Here is a 24,823-nt window from a genome sequence, read left to right as displayed (position 1 = left end):
CCAGCTCTGATTCTGCTTCCTCAACATATGACAGCAGAAAAGATGACACTCTCAACAACAGGTTTATAGCAGCTCTGCAGCATCTTGCTGCAAACCTTAAGTGATCTTAGCTTCCTCAAGAAGTACAAGTACACCCATATTTATTTATTTATTTATTTATTTATTGGCTCTTAAGTTTTGCTTGATAGACAAAAAGTGCCTTTTGAAAACATCTTTAAGTAAATACTAAAATACATTTTACTATGCACACATTCATGTGTTGAAATTTTTGTTTAATCTGTCATACAAAAGAAAATTCACATTTTATTCATCAGTCAATCTTACACATCAAGACTGATTCTGGGACTTGTTTTAACACTTTTTTATTTTTTGGCAGGTTGTTGTTTTGTAACATATTATACTCGTAAATCAGCCTTGGAAGCACAGAATTCTCTACACAACTTGAAGATCCTGCCTGGGGTACGTGATAGCCTATTTATTTGCTCTAAATGTAAACTGCTCAAAAAATGCAGTTTATTTTAACGCTTTTATCAATTTATTAATATAACATAGTAATAGCACAGTTGAAAGTAGATTGGAGCAAGGGCGCATCTAAAGTTGCAGGATATTTCTGTTGAATTTTATGAAGTAGGTTGAAAAGCTCTGGTTGCAGTTCAAGGTTAAGTCAAATGTGGATTTCAAAAGTTGGACACCACCCACAAATCAAAAAATCAGTAAAAAATCAAGAGAAGCAGGCTTTTCTTGGAGACATTTTATATTTTGTAGGTTTTTGGTGGTTCCTACCATTTCTAAATGTAAAATGAAGGGTTATATCTTTTAGTTATTAGCCTGCCCTCAGTTTTAGTCCATGAGATTAGGCTTAAAACTCTCATATTTGATAAAGCATACAGTTAGACTGTCTTAGATTATCCTGAGCTATTTCTGTAGCTATGCTGATTGGAAATGCTTGGAGGGGCTGATGTGCCAAAAGATTTCCTTTCCCAGTCTAACATAAGTATTCAATGAATGGTCAGAAAGTGAATATAACTCCAAAATAATAACATTCTTTGTGCAGCAAAATAACATGAAAAGTTAAATTAGCTAAAAGGTAAATATCTGTTCACTAACTTACAATATGTACGTTATTTAACTGTTATGTCAGTGTCAACAGCTAACTCTGAATATACTCAAAACAGAAAAATGCTGAGCCGATCTGACTGCCTGTAAGTTTAACTCTGAGCAAACAATAGGCTAAATTCTATCAAAGCATGTTGTTTTAATGACCATTTTAAACTGAATCTTGCTCTCTCCTGCCTCACCTGTGCTGGAACTGGAAGATGTACATCCTGCTCTCTTTCAGTCTGTCTTAAAGTTATATACTTCAGCCAAAAATAATTGGAAATGTTAGATTAGTTGCAATCACCAGTATCATGCAAGAAATGTAAAGAATATTTACATATTACACGTCGCAGTACAGATCATTATCATTCCTACATTCCTCAGAACTTGAGGGAACTGCATCACAGTAAAGAATATTGAGCATCTCTATCACCATAACATCTTCCTCATCTTCTAAAAATATTGTAAGATACTCATCCATGATTTCCCCTATAAACTTGCTAAGCCCAGTGGTAAGGGCAACAGGGCAGTCCACTAGCAGCCCACCAATTTGGTGTTAAAGGTCCAGTATCCAGTAAAATTGACTTTTTACATCATGTTATGATGTTATTCCCTCATCAAAAACATACCTGGAATGTTGCCTTGATTCTTTGTCTGAGGAATTCTCCCATGGTGTCTATTGAGCTGTGCTAAATGCTTGATTGGACCTAGCACCACCATCTAGGCGCCTAATTCATGTTTCAATGCATCTACCTGTAGTGTCACTTCTTTTCTCGGCTCAAAGTAGACAACTGGCCCTGGTTCAGCTGTTATTGTCTCTTTCAATTGTTTAAATTCTTTTCTTTGTGTTTCATCCCATTTGAACTGTGTATGTCAAAGAAGTTGTCTGAGGAACGTGCTCACCCTGGCAAGTTTTGGTACAAACTTTGCAAGATAATTCGCCATGCCGAGGACTTTTTCCAGTTCTGCTTCTTTTTCTGGCAGTGGCATGTCACATTGCTTTCAAAGGATCTGGCTCAAGTCCATTTGTTGTGTGTCCAATGTAACTGATTTTGCTGACACAAATGAAACACTTGTCTTGGTTGAGCTTTTCCTCTTGTTCACTTGAGCTAGAGAGGTTCCGTTTGTGCTCCTCTTTAATTTCCCTAACATAGATTCTAGGCTATGGAAGTAAATATGTGTCACAAGAATTTAAATTAAAAATGACCCTGAAATTTTAATGTTGTATATTAGTGCTTACTTTTTCAGTGTTAAAATATATTTGGAATATATTTTTAATGTAAAAAAAAGTTGTCATTATCTCTGCATTCAGGGTGTCTCCCTGAAAACTTGTTAAGCCCGGTGGTCGGGGCACTGAGGCGGTCCACCGGGGTTTTGTATTAAAAGATGTTAAGTTAACAAGAAACGTAAAATATTACTGAGTAATTATGTTACTGGAAGACATCGCAGACAATACTTACACCCACAATTATAGTTTTAAAAACAACAAATAATAAAAATACAATTAAAATAAACATCAGTTATTTGCACTTCTGTTAAATCCAAGTTAAGTCATCGGGTAGTGGATCTAAAACCACGATTTAATACATTTAAAACCGGCTTAAGGCATAAATGAACTAAGAGAATATCAGTGCTGCTAAATTTGATTTAAAGGTTTCAGCATAGATAAATTAAAAGATTTTAAATTGTTTAAGATTTAAATTTAAGATTTTAAGGAGCTGGCAAGTTTACTTTGTAAAAGTTCAAAACACAATCTTCATAGATTGTTTTACCATAGCAACAAGCTGATGCTCTCAGTTTAATATTTGAGTTGTAGCTGTTCATTAATGCATCTAAACTACAATTACATTTGACTGCTTGGTCAAGTAAACAAGGCGTCTTTTCCCAGATTTCACTAAATCCATGGTGAAACGCTGTTAGTGGTGCTGATGTTCTTAACATCAACAGGGACCCCTAAATCAAATTCTGCTCCAGGCCTCATACAGCCTTGGACCAGCCCTGCATGATGAGTTAAATCCGCTGCACTGCGGGTCTCTGCTGTTGGATGTAGTGGGACAAACGGGAAAATTAAATTAATGTGGCTTTCGTAGCTCTTCCATTTCGTGTCTTTTAAGTTTTTAATAAGCACCAAAGAGACTATTTTGGTTGCCCGAGCTTCATGAGACGAGATGCTTGCAGTCTGGCATATTAAAAAATAAAAAATATTTTTTTGCTTTTCAATAAAAACAAAAACACACAACACTTACCCTGTCGGGGGGCACAGAAAGCATGGCGGCCCGTCAGGCCTATAATTCACTGGGGGAAACCCTGTTCATGGTTAAAAGTTTGTCATTTTCACTTCAAGCACAAAATTGACATTATTATTTCAAAATAATCACATTTTAATAGCTGTTTTTGTTTTTCAGTCTAACTTTTCAGGGTTAAAAATTTGTATATAAAAATTTCAAGTTTTCAAAATTCAAAAGCGATATTTTCAGTCTTCTCAGATTCAACTGACTCAATACTGCAGTATGAAATTCAGGATGTAAAAATTCAGTGTGAAAAAGTGAAGGTTACTTCAGGTCACGGACATGGATCCCAGATCCAACAGTCAGCCTATCCAGTTACTCTTTGTGAGTTATGTGTTTCATAGTCACGTGATGTGACGCTTCAAACTTGTGTGGTGGGCCTTACATTGAATGAAAACTATCACCAAGGTGGTTTTGGAAAAGGAGCTGATGACTCTTCCGGAAGCCACCTATGATTGTGGTAGCAAGAAGACAGAAAAGTTTGGAACTGAACTTTTCATTATTTATGCAAAAAAAGTCAGAATTTGGCATTCATGAATTTAGAAAGAAGTGATTGGAATAGTGTGGACTATAGTGAAGAGGAAGAGATGGGTGGTCAAAATGAAGGGATAGTGGGTAAAGGTGGGAAAGGGTGAAGCAGAGACCTAAGAAAGAGGAAGAAAAGACAAGTGAGAAAAGTACAGAAGGAACTGAAATTGAAGGTATTAAGGAAAGACCAAAAGAATCTAAAAATCCAGCTATGAATGTTATCGTAAGATTTGATGAAGAAGGAGAAAAGAAGATTGATCCATTTACGTCAACACACAGCAAATTAAAAAGTGTTAGATTTCCAGTGTAAGTGTTGTATGTTAAAATACAGTGTTAATTCAACACTTGTTTAGTCTAATTCAACAACATGAGTGTAAGTTTCCCTAAAGAGTTTGTTATTCCAAAGAGTTAAATAAAAGTAATCCTGTCCAGTGTTGATTACTAAATTAATACCAACTCTAACTCAATCTGGTGTTGATTTAGAAATCCACATCATACAGTTCCTCCCACAATTGTAATAGATTTGTGACATCACTTCAGGGAAGGAGCTATAGGTAGGCTGGGGGTGCAGCAAGACCCTGACCCAGGACTAGAGGGGGCCCAGGTGGGAGGCAGAACATGATCCAATTATTTTTTAAATCACATCTGACAAGAACTGTACAAGTAGGGCCTTCTCTTATTGCAAACTGTGTATGATATCCCAGTAGTTTATGTAGTAGGGTTGCCCCATTGTTGACTCATGGTTGCTAAAAACCTTACCAGACTGACTGATTGTAGTGACATAGTGGGTGTAAAATATTGAATAAAATGTTGTGCTACATGACTGGCTTTATTTTCACTCTTTATGACACACAAAACTGCAAATGAATCGTCCTTATTGTCTCCAGGTGCATTCTGGGTAAAGCTTGTCACCAACGTCATCATCAGTCACTTGGCAACAAATGGGAAACTAGCCAGAGCATTTCTACGGACTACGTTAACATGCTTTGAATTTGTGTTGTTTCATCATTAGTGACCAGTAGCCTGATGTTTCTGTTCTTCTCTTGGTTTGTTGTACTTCATGTCAGATGGATTTCAGAATGACATAGTTGCTCTCTGTGGTGATGAAACTTGTTAGCTCCGCTGTTGCGGGCATGTCTATATTGTAAGGTTAAAGTATCATTAGCTTTATTATTTGGGCCCGTGTTTTGTCAGATACGCTGTCAGGATAGCATACATGCAGTTAGTACGCATGCGCATTAAGAAGTCCGACTGTCAGTGGAGTTCTCAGTTCAGCATACGCAACAAGTTATGACGAAAATAAGTCATTAAATTGTTTATAATATGATAACTAGATAGATATACATGTGTTGTCGTGGTTTCAAAGTGTATTTAAAACAGGTCTAGCTGCAGCTGCAGTCAACTACAACACACGCCCGTGTAAAACTCATCAACCTACTTAACCGCTAAGTCAGTATGTCATACAGCTGTTCATAACAAAGTGTATGATGATCTACGTCATGATTCTATGTTGCTGGTTAAATAAAATCATATGGTAATAACTGCATATACATGTCTGAGCTAAGCGTATGACTATCTGACAACATATGCTGATCTGACAGAACGGTCATTAGCCCCGGCCGACGCTGTATTGTTCCGCTACTGCGTCACATGTTTGCCTGGAGCTTATTATAACAAGGTAAGTTTCATGTTAAAATGAAAATGTTTTTGACTGCTTTTTATGGAGACATTAATTTTCCGTTTACACAAGAGTATCGATTCATATACACAGTTCGCTTAACGTACATTTATTTGTTTGGATATCACGGTATATGCGACTATTTATTATCTTAACCGAACATTGAAACGGTCAGGAAAATCTGGAGGCCATTTGAGTTAACATTATTTAGCTGTGGAGGTCGTTTTCTTTAAGTTTTTGGCAGTAGACTGCAAAATGGGGGAGTGGCTGTGCTGGACCATTGGCTTATCTATGCCACAGGCATCAAACTCCAGTCTTGGAAGGCCACTGTCCTGCAACATTTAGATGTGCCGCTGCTGCACCACCTGAATAGAATAATTAGGTGATTAGCAGGACTCTGGAGAACATATCTACACAATGAGGAGGCAATTGAGCCATTTGACTCTGGTGTTTTGTACCTGTGGCATATCTAAAAACTGCCAAAATGTTTTTTCTTTGTTAGTGTGTCACGTTGGTGACTGAAGCGTGTTATGATGACTTCAACACATTTCTTCAGAGAGGTTGGCACGACTCTTAATGCTGTCCAAAAAATTTTCTATAAGCTGACTAATTTCTTTAGTAATTATTTCTGACTTTTTTATGCTTCATCTTGTAAACCGGGTGGGCAGAGTAATTTGAATGAATGTGATGGTGACACACACAGGTGAGTCTGATTAGTTTTGTTCACACTTCTTTTTAAAATATTTATTTATTATCCTAATGTTTCTGCTATATTTCCTGTTTTTCCTTCCAGGCTGGAAAAAAACAGGCATTCTTCTGTTTGTTCATGTTCTCCTTCCTACATCCAAGGGCCACAAGAAAAATGCCAAAACAGCTCATGTCAAACTGTGGACCATGTTGTAAGATATGTGCAGGTATGTGTTACTGTAATGATCCTAGGTCTTTGTAAAAGCACTTTCCTATCAGCTTCGTTTGCTATTTGAATGTAGCTGTGCTCTATATAGTTAATTTTTATTATTTGTCGTCTTAGCATTTTGCCAAAGATGGGAGCTAGTGTTGAAGCCTTCCTCATTAGTGTGGAACCAGGACAGCCCTTCCTCCTGCATGTTGGTGAAAACAAGAGTAGCACCAAAGACACTTAACCATCAGTGATCACAAGACCATCCATGGCCTCTTTCAATGAACTTTAAAAGCACACTTCACCTTCAGTGCAAAGTACCATGCATGCATGACCTTTGTTGTATATTGCTGTCAGTGCTGTTTGATGTTTTGAAATAAAAGTAGATTACATACCGCAACTGGTGCTGGTGTTTTTGTAGATTCAAATGGCATCTAATGTCTTTTAAAATGAATTTGGGGATTATTGATGGCCAGTAGTTTTTGGGAAATAAAGCTTTGTATTTGGTAGTAAATTGACAAAAAAAAAGTGGGTAATGAGAGAAGGGGATGCAAACCCACAACAGCCACATTGAAAACTAGAGCTTCCATATGTGGGTTGTGCTTAACCCCTGCACCACCACAGCATACCCTGCCAGTAGTATTTTTAAAACTCAGATTTCTATGTTAATATATACCTTACACCATTCTGTTAGATTAACACATTCATAGTGTTAAGTTTTGACTAAATACACTAGTGTTGAGTAAATCAACACTGATGTGTGTTTAATTTCAATTACTGTGAGTGTTGATTCAACTATATCACAAATAACACTTTCAAAAGTGTAATTTCTGCACCTTCCAGAGTGGACCAATATGGACATTTTCAACGTGTTGAATTCAACTCTGTAGGAGTTGATGGAACACTTCCAAATGTGCTGTGCAAAAGCACTTAAAGCGCAAGTTGCAGAAATTACACATGCTAAGATATTTAGAGACTGACATCTTCTGATTGGATGTAATATGGAAGTTCAGGTGGGAAAAGTGAACAAATTTGGATGGGTGTGTAAAGTCAAAGTTAGAACAGTTGTAAAAGAAGGTGAAAAAAGAAATGATGGAAGAAAAGGAATTATTACAGGAGTGTAAATATGAAACAATTGGTTGAGAACTTGCGCTTTTAAAGCAAAGAAATGGACGTAAAAGGTCCATGAAGACTGACAAAAAGGTTCAGAGAAAGTTTAAACAGAAACAGAAAAGTTTGAAACAAAATAAGTGACAAATGAGGTTTTCTTTGGCTTGATAAGATTTAGAGTTAGGTAAATTTGTGCCTAAACCAGTGAGATGTTTCAACTGTCAGGAATTTGGCCAAGTTGCAAAAAAATATGTAAAGGAAAAAGAAGATGTGCTTGATGTTCTGGAGATCATGAATATGGAAAATGTGGAGTTGGAGTAAAACCAAAGTGCTGCAGTTGTTTAGGAGAGCACAGTGCTGCTTTTTTGAGATGTGAAGTGATGAAACGACAAACAATTGTACAGAAAACAAAGGTAGTGCAGAAAGTAACATATGCAGAAGCATGATTTCTGTGACACAATTGGTAGCAGTACAAAATGGGGGAAGAGAATGGAGTTATCCAATACTTAATAAAAACAATAGTAGCAGTAATTGATAGGGAAAAGGCTGGTGTTTTAGTAAGCATGTTTGTGGAAATACACAGTGGGAAAAATGTACCAGTTAATGAAATACAGGGAAGAGAGAAAACTAAAGAAGAACTGTTGAAGTTTTAAGAAGGAAAGAGAGTTATACTGATGATTTGATGACCTAACCCTTCTCTATTGGAGAACTGAAAAGAGCTTTGGGTAGAACTAGGAATAGTGCTCCATGTGAAGATGAAGTCTTCACATGGAGCACCACTGTGTGTGGTTCTTCACATTCTAGCCAGGAGACGCTGGGCCCTAACAGATCCTGAATGCGTTACTTCTGGTGTGCCTTGGGACAAAGAACAATTAGACGGATCCCTCCACGTAATGTGGAGGGGGCCGTCACACCCCACCTACAAAACACAGGTTCCCCCGAGCCAACAAAATGTAATCAATTAATACATCTATTTTTTTTTCTTTGAAAACAATATTTATAAAAATATATACAAACTTGTTATAAATATTTACATTACCGATCGGAATTGCAGAGGTGATCCATCTCAGACTGATCATCCCAATATCATCTACTCCAACTTCCTGTTCTCAGCAATGGTGCACCTTAGAAGCATTTGAGTTAGGTGAAGTGAAGAGAGTGGAAGAGCGAGACCAGAACTGAGATCAAGCAAAACGGCCGAGTATAAGCGCATGCAAAAGAAAATCACTCTAACCTATCCCTTGACGTACACAATGTCTAAGAAATAGGATTTTCAAAAAGTGCCAGACTTTAAGGGCAACACCCTTAGGAAACTCAGCACATGGCTCCCATTGTCTCACACAAAGCGTGTATTTGAGAAGGTAACCACACGAACTGCCCGATAAGTCACCTGGAGGCAGGAGCAAAACCAGCGCTTCCAGAGAAGAATCAATGCTCTGTTCGACCTTAAGTATGGTGCGGAGTGGAAACACAGCACCATCACTGAGAGGCAAAAACAAATGTGCTTTTCCATCTTCTGCCTCTCTGACAGGCACAGACTGAAAGTGCATCTTCACCTTAGCCATGAATGTACCAGGAACTTCAGGCTCATCATAACCGTTCACCAGAGCTAATGGCCTTCTAACAGCAGAGCTGATCGATAGGGCTTTAGCCCACATGTGCGCACCCACTAGTTCATTACCTAAAATCAATGGAGCGCCCTCAAAAGGCAATGCGGGGCACACGGCCAATGTCACCTCCCCACAAAAGAGCTCACAATCCAGATGTAGTCTGTGAAGGGGAACATGCATGACATTTAAACTGATATCCTGCACGGAAACACAACCGCCCAACTCAGAATCCTCGGTCAGAGGCAACACGTCAGCCCCAATAAAAGAGTCGCATGCACCTGTGTCTCGAAGTATTTTTACAGGCACCTTCCTGTCACCATCTACCAGGCACACATAACCAGTGATGACATAGTTACTTTGAAAAGTAACTTTAATCAGATTACTGATTACTTCTTGAAAAAGTAACTTGGTTATATCCCACATTTTCCATTATGTGGGATATGACCACTCCCACACCACAGATAGACACATCACATGCTAACCTCAATGGTTTTGTTGCATCATAGTGTACTACAGCCTTGCTTCATAAAAGCAGTCCTTTTGATTTTTCAAAGGCTTCTTCACATTCAGACGTCCACTTCCATGGACTCCTTTTCTTCAGTAAAGTGTTCATAGGTTGCAACAGCATAGACAGATTTTTCATGAACTTTCCATAATAGTTCAACAGTCCAATATATGAACGCAGTTCAGTTTCATTTTTGGGACTGGAAGCATTTATGATGATTTCCTTTTTTTGGTCAGTAGGATGGAGGCCTTCATTGTCCACAATGTGCCCTAAATACTCCACTCTGCCTTCCATGAATTTACACATGGACTGTTTCACTTTACCCCATATCTTTCCAGGCAACCCAACAATTCATCTAGCTTTCTCAGATGTTCCTCTCTGGAGCCTGCTGTGATCAGGATGTCGTCCAAAAAATACAACAGCCTGAATCTAGACATGGTCTAGTCCTTGTAAGATCTGGTCCATGACACCATGAAAGATCGATGGCACACTGGAAACTCCAAATGACAGGCAGCAATGAGCATACAGTCCTCAGTTTGTGTTTACAGTTAGATATTTTTCAGAGATTTTATCCAATTGTAACTGCTGATAGGCATGTGACAAGTCCAATTTGGTGAACAGTTGTCCTCCAGCCAGTGTAGCAAACAAATCTATTAGTGTTTAGTAATGAGTATACTTCCTCTTCTACATTCTGGTTAATTGTAATTTTATTACAATTTTGATCTGTAGGGATCCATTAGGAAACATTAGGATCCCCACATATCCTAATGGATTTGTCTGCTTTTGAAACAACAACAATGGGTGAAGCTCACTTACTCCGGTTTGTTTTGGATACAATGCCCATGGCTTCTAGTCTGTCCAGCTCTTTTTGGTTCTCTGAGGGTGTAGGATACTGGTTTTATCTTCTTAAAGAGTATGAAAACTTTTCTGCTTGTTAATTTATTGCTATTGTTTTTCTGTTTTCTTCTGATGTACTCTGTTTACACAGGAACTTTCCAGGAAATTCCAGTATGTGTGAGGCAGTTTCCATCACTATTGCTGTCTGGTTCACCTCGACAGTGAAATGCCAGATCATTTTTGGACAAAAGTCTCTTTTGCATATCCCCAGTCTTCAGGTCGCGATCGCTTCATTAAGCTGTACGCCAAATTTACAATGTGGTGAGAGTGCTTTGGTTATTTTTATAGGTAACCAAGACAACAGAACTTAATGTTGCAACCTTACATGCGAGCATGCGCTGATGGGTACCTCTTTGTTATTGTTTTGTCCTTATTTCTGCTGACAAGGGTGCAGGAACCTATCACCTCAAGTGGATGTCCTCCATATCCATACAGCTTATGCTTATCTTTATTCAGTCATTTTTGGCATGAGTTTTTTAAGTCTTTTGTGGGTATCACAGTTGTTTGTGCTCTTGTGTATAACTTAAATGATAGTTTCACATCTTCTGTTCCCAGATTTACTTTTGCACATGTGCTGTCCACATCCTCTTCTTCTGCCACAGTGACAGCATCTACAAACAGCTCTGGGGCTAACTATTCCTGAGTTTCTCTTATAGCGTGCACCTGTCAGTTTTAAATGAAGTAAGAGGTTTGGATCTGCATACCTTTTCATAGTGGTTTTATTTTCTACACTATATACACTGTTTCTGTTTCTGTCTGGGGTTTGGGTTCTGTGTGGGTTTGCTGAGTTCCTACATCCGTCCACCAGGGGGAGCCAGGGAGTTGAATCAATCTCCACCTTTCCAGCATCCAAACTGAACATTGCACTAAGTTGCTTAACAAAGCATGCTGTCTGTGTTCACATTCATGAAAGGATTTGAAATAAATGGCACACATGGCTCAAGCTGATCAAGGCCACAAAACCTATTCTCAAACTCCTGCACAAGACTGTTTGTGACTTCACAGTACCTTCCTGCAACTATTTAAAATGTCTCAGATGCAGAAGCATTGTCTTTATGCACCGAAAGCAGAGGGAAATGCACCACCTTTTTTCTCTGTAAATGTCGTGAAAATGTTCATCTAGGCTTTAAATTAATTTAAAGCACTTATATCAACAACAGTCTTATCTTTGCCTTGCAGCTCGCAGTTCAAGTGATTTATTTTCCCAGTGATGTACGTCAAACATCCAAGGTCAAGTGTTCACCTTGGGACCACATGAACTCTTTGATTTCACCCAAAAGTGGCAAAAATGAAGTAAAACTCGTCCCCTGTTGAGCCATTTGATTTCAGTGTGTAGCAGCAAGTCACCATATTCATCTCACTCCAATAGCACCTTGAAAATCCTGTGCTTTTTTGCTTTGGATCAGATGCTGTTCATGATTTTTACAATGGGAGTCATCACATGCTCAAAGCTGATTACTTTTGCACATAATGCCAGCTGGTGAATGACACAGTGATAATACAGAAATTTTGGAAAGTCTGGTTCACCTTGCCCGTTCCTTTCACAGTTGTAAACAATAACTCCTCCTCTCATTCATTGTGAGAATAAGTTTTCATTCTTTTTTTCTGCCATTTTTGCGGGGTAAGAAATTGCATTCACCGATCACCTTAGCAACGCCCGCTAGTGTTCTCTCCACAACCACTAATTGGCTCGCACAATACTGACTTTTGAGCTAGATTAAGTCAGAGTTCACCAAAACTTCAATAAAAAAAATATAATGAACATATTTTTAAGATAGACATTTTAATATATGTGAAAATGCAAAAAAAAAAAAAAAACTGCATAAAATGAAATTTTAGACACAGCTCAGTAGTGAGTTGTAGTATTTTTAGAATAGGTCTGCAGGTGACTCAAGTGGTCCTTAGGAGCGACCTGCTGCCCACGGGCACTGTGTTGGTCACCCCTGCTTGAAATGCTATTTTCCTAATAACATTATAGATTCCACTCCCTGTGCCACTTCGGTTTTTCCTCGGGTTCGCAAAAGGCTCTCTGTGAAGATTTCTGGTTCATTCCTCATGACTGGCAACATCTCGCTCCTCTTCCTCCAAGTCAGTGCAGCATAACCTCTCTGCCCTCCAGTGCCATTACCATCCAGCAACTCCCACCAGACCATGCCAAGGATCCTCCGTTCCATCTTTACACAACTCTGGATTAATCCCCACACAAGGACTCAAAACCTGGAAGCCAATCACTTCCCCCCATGCGACCTCATCTTCATCTCTATCAGTAAGAGCTTCATTCATCATCAGTGACTCTGTTACTTGCATCTAGTTCCAGTATTTGCAGTTTTCCCACTTCCCCCTGCCACCAGGCTCCCAGACAAAAATGCACATTCATTATTCCTTAATTGTTCAAGAACTTTATTAATCTTTTCCTACTGATTCTAGGTAGTATTCTGCATGTGGGCAAAAGGTACACCAAAAACCATGACAGAACACTCAGGCCAGTCTGACCCAGAAGACACTCTCGGGAGGGCTCTCTTTGAACAGTGCACTCTCTTTGAATCACACCGACTCCACCTGCTCCATCTCCGGCTCTGCCTCCCACTCCTATTCCTCCGGTTCTCTCCACTTCCTGTCCACTCACCGTCTTCAGATAAATATGCAAGTGACACAGGTTGTTGCAGGGTTTCCTGCTGCAATGGTCTCTAGCCTTTAATCATTCCCCTCAGTGTTCCCCCCATTGAGGTTCTAAGAGTTCTTATATAATTGCTTTCCTAACAGACAAAGCTTTGGAGTGGGCTGAAGCCCGATTCATGACTTTGGTTGGACTTTTGAAGAATTTCTAGTTGAATTTTAAACAAACGTTCAGTCAGGAATATCTGTACCCAGAGATTTCCCTGTCAAGAAATCTCTGGGCACTAAAACAGGGTCAAAAATCCCTTTCTGAATTTGCCATTGATTTCAGAATAATAGCTGCAGTTTCTGGCTGGAATGTCTCAGCTCTTAAAAGCGCATTTTTTCACGCTTTGAATGACTCCCATAAACACGAATTACCTACCATAGATAAACCAAAGACTCTTAAACTAATTTCTGTGGCTATCTGACTGCACAACCAGCTCAAAAAAGGCAATAAAGAAAAAACTAAGAGAAATCAAACTTGAAGATCAAACCATTTATCTGTCTGCCACCTCCATCAGCCTTCTCTTCCTCAACTCTCAAATAAACCAGAACCCATGCAGATTGGAAGGACCAGATTAACCCCTGAGAAGCATCAAAGGTGTATGGACTCTAATTAGAGTCTATGAACTCTAGAAGTTTAATCGGTAATACTTTTATAACAAATTTATGTCAGATCATGATTTCTTGGTTAATGACAAGTTGTCATAACAAAGACATTTCGATTAATGTCAACTTTGTATTAAAAGTGTCATTATTTACCGAATGACGCTTTATGACAACAGTCATAACTATTAATGAAGACTTATTGATGTTCATGACAGGTGTTATGTCATGTTTATGACAGTGTCATGACAGTCTTATTCAACCCCCTTCAAATAAAGTGTTACCCACACAATTCACACATCTCTGCTGCCACTGGTTTGTCTCCCTGTGAAGTCTCTCTTGGTTACCAACCTCTATTCCCTGCAGATGAGAAAGAAATATTTGTGAAATCAGTCCGCCATCACATCTGCTGCTGCAAAAACATCTGGCCCAATTACCATTGCTGCTTTCCATCGCACTTCTGAACAAAACTGCTGCTTTGCTGATCATAGTACTTACCCAGTCAAAAAGTCTGGCTTTCTTCACATAATGTTCTATTGAAATCCATTTCCAAGAAATTAGCAACAAGATTCATCAGTCCATATGAAATCAAATTCATTGTTTGTTCCACTGCAGTTCGTCTTCGCCTCCTATCCATTCTTCGCATTCACTCCACATTCCATGTGTTCCAGATCAAGCTTGTCCAGGCCAGTGCACTGTGGGGTTTGGGATCTGTTTGGGAGTTTGCTCAATCCCTACAGCCAATCCCCAGAGGGAGCGACGGGATGGCTGCTTCCCTGTGAGTGGACTAATTGCATGCACCCGCAAATCATCTGCTGCTCCAGCCTGAGCTTAAGAGAAGCCAGTCATCTGGTACCTGAGTGTTAGCCATACCTGGTACTCTGTGCCTCCCAGTGCTTGTATCTCTCTGTGGGCTGAGGTTTTGTGATCTTTTGTGACTTACCTTATAATCAGATTTAGAGGCTTTTTTAACAGTGTTCTGGATTCCACTCCCTGTGCTGCCTTGGTTTCTCCTCACATTCGCAAGACTCTATGAAGATTTCTGGTTCATTCCCCATGATTGGAAATGTCTTGCTACTGTTCCTCCAAGTTAGTGCTGCGTAATCTGTCCGTTCTTCAACGCCATTACCATCCAGCATCTCCCATTGACCGCTCTAAGGATCCTCTGCTCCCAACTTTACACAACTCCCGATTAATCCCCACACAAGGACTCAAACCCTGGAGCCCAATAAGGCAGACACATCTTCATATCCATCAGTAGGAGCTCCAGTAATAACACATTCATCATCAGTGACTCTGTTTCTCACTGTGTTCCCAGTGTTCCCACTTCCCCCGCTACCAGACTCCCAAACAAAGACCCACATTCATTATTCATTGATTGTTCAGTAAACTTTATTATTTTTTTCCTACTGCCTCCTGGGAATATTCTGCAGGTGGGCAAAAAGCATACCAAAAACCATGACAGTTTCCCTTTCGCAAGAAATTTTTTTTTTTTTTTGTGTGTGTGTACCTCAACAAACACCATACATTTGCTGGGCAATTCTTGGTTTTTGTTTTGTCCTTTTGTTTGATTGAAGCCTTTTCTTCCAGTTCTTTTGGTCACTGCATGTACTTCCTGGTTATCATTCGCCTTGGCTTTTAGCAGCAGCTGCACTAACTTGTGGGAGCAGGCTATGCCAATAGCTTTGTCTTGCGTTAGCTCTTGGCTTTGGTACAGTAACGTTTCTCATACCTTTGGTAAGTTTGTGGCTAAAACAATGCAGCCCCATATTGGTATCATCATTATTGGTATAGACACTTTCTTTGGCCCAGTCCCAATACTACACTGTAAAAAAAGTCAGTAAATTTACGGTAACAAACGGTAAAAGACCAACAGTTACTGACCGTCATATCCAAAAACATTTCATTACCGTAGAAACTACATCAAACTACCACAAGTCAATACACATATATCTCATGAATATTTGACAGTCATGAGCTATAAAAAAGAAAAGTATTGTAAAAATAATAGCAATGGTAAAATCCATAGAAAAAATTGATTACCAGTAATTAATAATCAATGGTCCTAATTAACCAAATGACAAAGTTTGCTGGAGTTACTCAGCAAAATGTTGCATATAACACTGAAATGCATCACAATAATTGATTTTTACAAATACATCTTAAAATATATTATTCTCTTTTATTGGCTTCTAGTGAAGGGGTTCTCAAAATGTTCCGCTTGTAAATCTATATATTGTATTTAGTAAATAGTGTAGGGTGACTCAATCATAAGCATTTTAAAACAATGCATTACAAAATAATTGCTTTCATTTTTTAATAATTTATTGGGAAATAATATATTTATTTCACAGTACATTGATTTTTTGATTAACTTATGACATATCTATTCATTCAAGCTTTTTTTTTTACTCATAAGGTTCTCCATACCTTTCAGGGGTCACATCACAATGATTTTGAAAATCATCTTTTGACTCCCTACCTCGGGAATCCTGTTCTAGTCAACATTTCTAAGAGAAATAAAGGCTCTAGTGACCGTTCATTGAACGTGGTCAGATAGGACCAGTAAGTGAAGACATGCATCTTGGGTGGTGAGACCTAAACTCGAACCTGTGACTACCGCATTGAGAACCTTCCCTGTTCAAGAGTTGTATGTTACCTCTGAGCCACCGCAAGGGTACTGCATGTTTAGGCTAACAGAGAAATTTTTCTGAGTGACATCACCCGTACAAGATCGCTCCTCCCCACTCATCTTCATGTGTCCCCATGACATGTTTTATAAACAGAGTAATGACCATAAGCTGTGTTTTGTTCATTCGCCGATTAAATAAAAAGAAATAGAATAATAGCAGCTACAGTGTGTGAAGAGCATTACACTCGCTGAGACTCGAGTCCTATTGTCCATGAAAATGAGTCATTCAAAACAATCAAATCGTTCGTAAACATTACACCACTAACAGGATTTACATGTACCGTCAATTCTTACGTAAACACAGAGTTCTCTATTTTCTGTTGAGTATTTAAGCACAAGCGGGACTGCGGTTCCAATCGATTACTTAAGTTGCTTGATATGTTAACTGTGGTTTAGTTATGATGCAGTCTGACAGTGGGAGGTCTCTTGTCTAATTTACATAAGGACGTTGTTGTCTATTAATACCAAGAACATAGGAGAAAAACAGAAGAGATTTAATCTTGACCACATGCCGACGATCGAACCCAGGTATTCTGAAGGAAAAGTGTAGACAAGCACCAGTGTGCTATTTTTCTTCAACTCGAGTGAAAGATTCAGATCCAACTGCTTGGCACATCTCCTGTACATTAGCACTACCTGACAAGATCCTGTTGGCATTAAAGTGAAGTGCAGCACAAATGTCCTTGTATTAATGACTGATGTGAGGGCTGAAATTATAGATAAAACAGAAAAAAAAACTGGTGAAAAACGGTAACGTTTGAAAATATAATAGCCAGAGAATCCAAAACATCTAATTGTAACCCTCTTCATACAGAAATTTCTGCAGTTACTCTCCAATATCTCGGGTCCCCCATTTCTCACATTGTCTTTCACCAGGTCTCAGCAAAACAATAAGAGAAACTCAGGATTTGTTCGAACATAGTAGGATAACCATCACCTGGCTTTCCTAAACTGAAACCCCAGGATATGCACATCGTTACTGTTATTAACTTCCTCAGAATTTTCACTCATTCCACTTTCTGAAACGGGGTCCTTAGTGAAGTGCGCATGTTCCAAACGCAATTTAACAGTGCTGAAAAAAAAAAATTAAAATATATTTCATTTTATTTCTATTACGAAATGAAATATATACTTTTAAAATGTAAAATAGCACAGGATTTTGAAATAACCGATTAAATAAAAATATAAAAGATAAATCACGTTTCTGCCACTTCTGGCAGAAAGTGGCAGAAAGTACTGGAAGTAAGAAGTGGCAGAGAACAGTGCTGGAACTTCCGGAGCAGAAAATTGTCTTACTCAAAGGGAATAAAGACCCTTCTCAGGTTCTGCCCAGTGCTGTTGCCAGGTAAGCACCTGCTCCGATTAAACCCTAATTTACTAATCTGCTAAAGAAATGTTTATCTGCAATTTCTGTGGCAATTTGGCTAAAACATTAAGCCACATCGAAATGAGCCGCGATGTTTATTTAAATGCGTTGCTGCTGGTTGCAAAGACATGTTTTTGCATTATGAAGCGTTTAAGGCTCATTTTTATCGGAAACACAACATCTCTGGTTCTAGTAGCGTCGGAACGGTTGTTACCGACTTTAAATGCTTGTTGACATTGTGTGACCACCAGTGTCAAACTACTAAGGCTCTAATAGCTCACTTGAAGCATCATATTGTGGAAGGGCGTGCTGTGAATTGTCCTTTCAGAGGATGCAAAAAAGTTTTTCATGTGAATTCCTCGTTTACTGCCCACATTTCCCGGAAACACAGAGATCTTGCAGATAATATCCATGACTCATACAAATGTTCTGGTTCTCAGTCATTATCTGTTCACAATGATCCAGATAACATTGAGTCGCAAGTAAATGAGATTATTTTACAGACAGCTCCAAATGAAAGTGATAATGATATTACAGAGGATTTCAGTGATCTTTTTTTTTTTTTTTTAGAAATGTCTCTCTATTTTACTTGAAATTGCAAGGGTAGTTTCTATTACCAGCTTCAACCATACAGAATATTGTTGAGGAGATACAAAATATACACGAGTTGGGCCAGACATACTGTTTGAGCAAACTTTGGTCACTGCTAAAAAATGAGACACCATTATCAGATGAAGACATCACCAACATTTGTGAGTCTGTCAAGGGATTTGATCTATTCTCTATATGCCATACCGGGTCGATGAGGACAGCACACTCAAGAGCGCAAACCTTCAAAAAAAACTTCAACTATGTTGAGCCTAAGAAAATATTTTTAGGAAGAGATGAAAACAGAACAGATAGGTTTGCCTACTATGTTCCTCTGAGGAAGACTTTGAAATGTTTGTTGGAGTCTGATCTGTGGAAGAAATCAGGGCAGCACACGTCTGAGTCTCCTTTAGACATTCTAAGTGACATTAATGATGGTCGGATATACAAATCCAACAACTTTTTTGTGGAGAATCCGTCATGTCTCAAGCTAATACTGTACCAAGATGCATTTGAAGTGGTTAAAACCTTTTAAGCCCGACGATCCCTCGTGAGGGATCTGTTTTCAGGTCTTTTCGGCTTTCTCCGTAAACAACCGCTCCACGTTACTTTTTTTTTTGTCCGATAGAGAAGGCTTTCATCATTCGAAAACTATCCTGCATCCAAGATTTGCTCAACATGTTATAGTTTTACAGCTATTTCAAAACAGCTGTCGAGACTGAAAGGTCCTCGGAGATTTCATACTTTTCCTAAAACTCTCTTCGAAAACAACCCTTTTAGTTGAGCAGAGCTCCATCGACAAGAATCACATGACAGCAAAGGGACTGACCTTTGTAGATATATATAATCGGCTACGTAAATTTACTACCGGGTCTGAATTTTGTCTGCGTAATGAGACCCTCTCTCGTACGTAATCCGTGCGCCCTGCATGCGGTCTTTGTACGGAGATTTGTTTGATGAATACGGACTGAAAACGTTGGAGTTACGTCACTTTTCAGCGCTCCGTCAGTTCAGTTTTGATTTATTTATGGAGAAACTATCATTTATGATGGCACAGCAGAAGAAACTGGGCGATTTAGAGGCTTTGTAATGCGCACACGGAGCTTTTCTGATAGATGCTCACGAAGTTGCACGGCAGTACCGGATGGCTGCGTTTTGTAAATGTAAATGTAGCGATTTTTACCGTTCACGTACCTTCGTGTCGGGGGGGTTGGGACTGGGGGGGCTAGAGCGACTGTATGTTGTGTTCGCTTCCACCTTATGGTAGAGCATATTTTTAGCTCTAGCAAAATATATGCTAAAGCGTGTGCTAATTCACCCTCACGTCACTTCCTTCGGGGCTGGGGGAGGGGGGGCTAGAGCGAACGTATGTTGGGTTCGCTTCCACCTTAGAAATGGGCTCTTTGCACCTAAGGCGTTGACGTCACATCTCCAGGAGCTAATGCGGCTCACTTTTTTCCGCTTTGAGTTACCATGACCGGTAGAAAAGACTAAGTCGTATTTCAGATGCAAAAAAACAATACTATTAACATTGTTGTCTTCCTAATATAATGGGCTTTTAAGTTTTCGTTAATTTCCAAGCGATCCTGAATTAAGAAGATGGCTTGCTGTCGCTACCAGCTAACGCCGAACAGCAAAGTTTGCAGCCTTCACTTCACTCCGGATCAGCCTAAAACTACCGGGGATACGGATGGTAAATAAAGGAGCCTCCTTGAGTTATTTCCATGGAATCACTTCTGCATTCAGCCTGAAAGAGTTTATGGGAACCAGAGAGCAGACCAGAGCCAGACAGCCGAGCAACTGATCCGCCTGTACATCCTGCTGTAAACACCGTCCTATCTGAGCTCCTCACAAGAAACATGCAAAGGTAATAAAACGAAATAACACGGAGACATGAAGCAACACGGTCATATTTTTCTAAAAGCAGCAACTTTGAACCTGAACAGCTGAACCAGATCTCTGACACTCGAGCTGCGCTACTGTTAAGCTATGAGGCTTGTTGAGCTTCGTCAGGCTTCGGAAGTAAAAACCCCGAACCGTAACCTCCCCGTTAGTCTGTGACACTAACGACAATAAACACACATACTTGAAAATAAGATAAATACATTGTCCGTTAGAATGTTTAGATACTTAAATAGCACATTTTACAAGAACAATGTCCGAGAATATTGCCTACTAGCATAAGCTAACGTTAATGTTAGCCACAAAGTTTAAGTAAAACTCACCTTCGTATCAGTGAATGTATAACGAGGCAAACATCTTAAAACCTTTCTCCAGCTGACTTGTTGGGGCTTCTGATCGATGTACAAACCTTGCCAAGCACTGCAAGCACTTAATGTAAATGATATTTGTATTGGATCGGAAACAATCGAGCCGCTTTACCCCGAACGCGGAAGCTGAGGTGCAAAGAGCCCATTGTAGAGCATGTGCTCCTTCACGTCACTTCCTTCGGGGGGAGGGGAGGAGGGGTTGTCTTCGCATCCGCCTGAATAAAATGTAGTTGCAACCCTGCGGTGATTTATTTATGTTTTACTGAAATTATGTTGTTTTTTTTTTGTTCATTACTTTGTAGTAAAACACTAAATTTTTATGTAATTACTATTATTTTCCGTTGCTAGCTATACTTCAAAAAGTTATTTTTTTTTACTGTTTTACTGCGTTTCAATAAAAGTTTTCCAGTTGGAGTCAAAGTAATAGCATCAGTTCATTATTATATTATACATTTATAGATATAAATGTGGTAAATGTCATGACCAATGGTTAGATTATATGTACTAAGTTTCATTCAATGGTAATCAGTGATTTAATTTAAAGAAATTCCCAGTATTGATGTGAAAAACACATTTGGCACAGTTTGGAGACATTTTTGGATAAATGACCTCTCCACCTGGGACATTTCTCAGTATAACATTTATAAAACACGATATTTTTAAATTGAGTGAGTCCAAATTTGGTGAACTTTTACCCAACATGTAGATCTAAAAGTCTAAACTACTTTTTTGTGTGAAAAATAATATTTTAGTGACGTTTTGCAATGTTTATTAATAACAAAATTTTTGTGAGGTAAAAAAATGCTACATTGTATTTAATTCAAGCAGGGTAAAAGCTGCAATAGTACTGACACCAGGAAATCATTCTTTGATGTCTTACCTTTACAGAGGCACCAAAAGTTTGCACTTTAATCTGATAACTGTGAGGCTATTAGTGATTTATTTTTGGATGTTTACAAAGCCCTTTCCACCCTTAGGGCTTTAACCCTTTAGGCTCAGCAAAGACGAGACATAAGATATTAGCCGTGTATGTGTCTGTTGCTGACTTGCCACTTCATGTACGGTCTGACACAGACCACATGTCACTGGTTTTATTGTGCAAGGAAAAATATTTCAAGGAATTTGGGCATTCTAAAGTCCTCTCTGAGTTACTAGAAGCCCTGAAGCTGTTGGAGGAGAATGGGATTGAAATGGTTGATGAAACAGTAGTTAAAGGATCTGTATATTGCATTGCTGGAGATAATCTAGGTTCACATTGCATTGGTGGATTCTCTGAAAATTTCAGTCGCACACAGCACTTCTGCAGATACTGCTTAATAACCCGATCAGAATTTCAGGGTGAGGACCCAAATGTGTGTGGACCACTCCGCACTATTGAGAGGTACAACTCTGCTCTTGATGAACTCCAGCCGAGGAACCGGACATAGAAGGTGTAAAGTTCAGGTCAATATTTAATTCTTTGAAATACTTTTATGTCCATCTTCCAGGTTTACCTCCTTGTCTAGGTCATGACCTCTTTGAGGGAATTGTGTCTTATGACCTGGCTTTGTACCTGAAGTATTTTATTAAGAAAAAGGGATGGTTCACTTACTCCACTTTGAACAGGCACATTAAACAGTTCAAATATTGTGACTCTGATGCCTCCTCGAAGCCGTGTGAAGTCACTTATAACGCAGCAAAGCTCTCAGGACAGGCTATGCAGAACTGGAACCTTCTAAGGCTGTTGCCCCTCATTATTGGTGACAAAGTACAAGATACAGCAGATGATGTGTGGCAGTTGACTCTCCAGCTGAAAGATACTGTAGAGTTGATATGTGCTCAGAAAATCTCTTTGGCTCAGATTGCATATCTTGACGTTGTTATTCAAGAGTATTTGGAGACGAGAAAATCGCTTTTCCCACAATGTAATCTAAAACCAAAGCACCATTATTTACGCCACTATCCAGCTCTGATTATAAAATTTGGACCCTTGATCAGACTATGGACAATGCGTTTTGAAAGTAAGCACAGTTATTTCAAGAGGTGTGCTAGACATTTGAAGAATTTCAAAGATCTCTGCCTCACCCTTTCTGAAAGACATCAAATGTTGCAGGCTTATGTTTCAGCAGGCCTAAGCAGTCAGACTATCTTACAGATTAAGTCTGGTTCTCCATTTTACTCAACATTATACAGTAAATCAATTCAAGATGCAGTTAGACAGTTTGACTTCACTGAGACCAACACAAATGTCACATTAGAAATACTCTACAAGGGAACATCTTACAAAAAAGGCCAATTTCTTGTTACAGGGAGCATGGAGGCAGTGGAGTTTGGTGAACTACAGCTTATATTGATAAATAATGAAGCTGTCCATGTTCTGGTCTCAGTGTATAAAGCAGAATTCCTTCCCGAGTATCACATGTACTCGGTTAGGAAAGATGATGAAAAGATGCAGTGTCTAAACATCTGTGACTTGATAGATTTCTATCCATTACCATCTTACATAAAGAATGGAAACAAAATGGTTCCACTGAAACACAGTGTGCTGTCACATTAAACCAGAGTTTTGAAAAGTTCAGTCCAGGACCCATTTGCAGCCTTTTGACTGTTTTTTTTTTTCTTTCTTTTATCTTTTGCCAATGACGATAATTCCCTAATGAAACAGATTTACTAATCCACCATGATTGATGGAGTCTTTACTTTTAATTAAGGCAAAATTTATGCAGAAAAATTTAACTATTACCACAAAAAGTTGCCTACACATTTAAAAGTTTAAAGTGCCCAAACTTTTTGCATTCTCTTGTGAGGACCACATGTATCCAGCAAGCCCTGCTGCACCCAGATTTACTTTGAATGAATTTATTCAACTTGACTATATTTATATTATTAGAATATCAGAATATTTTGGAGACCTTTAAAATGTCCATAGTGGATCATTTTTTTATCAATGAGGACAACCCTTCACTTCTTTTGACTTCAAGATTTTGCACCTTGGGACAAAAGGTTTGGACACCGCTGTACTAATGATGTTTTAGAAGAAGTCTTAGGTTGTTATTTTTGTGTTACTGGAGTTTTTTCACTGTTTTGTTCTCAGATATGGATGATGACTCCCAAAGCATCATACACAGGGTTATTTCTGAGGGGTTGCCAGATCTCCCAGTCTCAACTCTACAGACTTTGGAGGAGACACTACAATCTTTGGGGGTGGAGACCAATGAAGATTTTCAGTATATTAATGAAAATGATCTGAGATCTGTACTAAAACCAATTCAAGCAAGGAAGTTACTGAATGCTTAGAAACAAACCAGTAGGTACATTATATCAGAGATATAGCAGCATATCTTTACCTTTTGTTCATTATTATATACTTTTTATCATATAGCACAGACCAGTGGAATTTCCATTGAGCCATCTCTGTCGTCGTCATTTCCTTCTACAACCAGCACATTGTCTGCCTCTTCATTTTCTATACATCCCACGCCAGTAGATTGGGTTGACACTTTTCAAATTCCTTGGAACAGGTTTCCAGAGAACTTGATTGAGTGTTTTGAGATGGAGACAAGGCCAAAACCCCACCTTCGAAGAGAAATGATTCGGATTGTAGTTTCTGCAATGATGGAGGTGTGTGCTTCTCCTCGCAAGCAAGAAACCACAGAAGTGGCGAAAAAATTGATAGCAAAATATCCACTTTCACTCCCAAGATATTATTGAAGGTGATTTTGTGGGGTCAGGGTATTATTCACTCGTCAAGCAACTACAAAATCGTATTGAAAATGTGAGACGGACTTCAAAACCAAAAATAAGGAAGCGTAAAAACATGTTAGATGAAGATGGCACAGTCCCGCCAGAGCAAAATGCAGCTGTTCAGGACACTTACGGTTGTATAAAGTGGGACATGGAATTCATGCCAATCCATGAGACAGCAGAGACACAAGAAGAGAAAAAAGTCAAATTGAAAATGCTAAGTGAAGAAAATAACTTAAACTCAGACGAGATAAGAGATCTTATGCAGGGCACCTTCTACACTCAAAGGAAATAAATAAACCAGGGAA

The 24,823-nt window shown here is 38.9% G+C and overlaps 1 protein-coding gene across 2 annotated transcripts in view; it reads left to right on the top strand.

Moving 5' to 3' along the window:
• The window catches only part of celf1 (cugbp, Elav-like family member 1), a 134,299-nt gene that overhangs the window by 12,695 nt on the left and 96,781 nt on the right, over positions 1–24,823 (top strand). For both annotated transcript variants that reach the window (XM_088004045.1, XM_088004046.1), the window contains one exon: positions 377–459. In XM_088004045.1, the coding sequence (XP_087860171.1) occupies positions 377–459 (83 nt within the window). The remainder of the gene's footprint in view (positions 1–376; positions 460–24,823) is intronic.

Source organism: Poecilia mexicana, unplaced genomic scaffold, assembly GCF_051168715.1.
Source record: "Poecilia mexicana isolate PSO_F unplaced genomic scaffold, ASM5116871v1 scaffold_3, whole genome shotgun sequence".
NCBI classification, from domain to species: domain Eukaryota; kingdom Metazoa; phylum Chordata; class Actinopteri; order Cyprinodontiformes; family Poeciliidae; genus Poecilia; species Poecilia mexicana.
The sequence above is the reverse complement of the archived record's forward strand: the minus strand, read 5'-3'. Positions and strand labels throughout refer to the sequence as shown.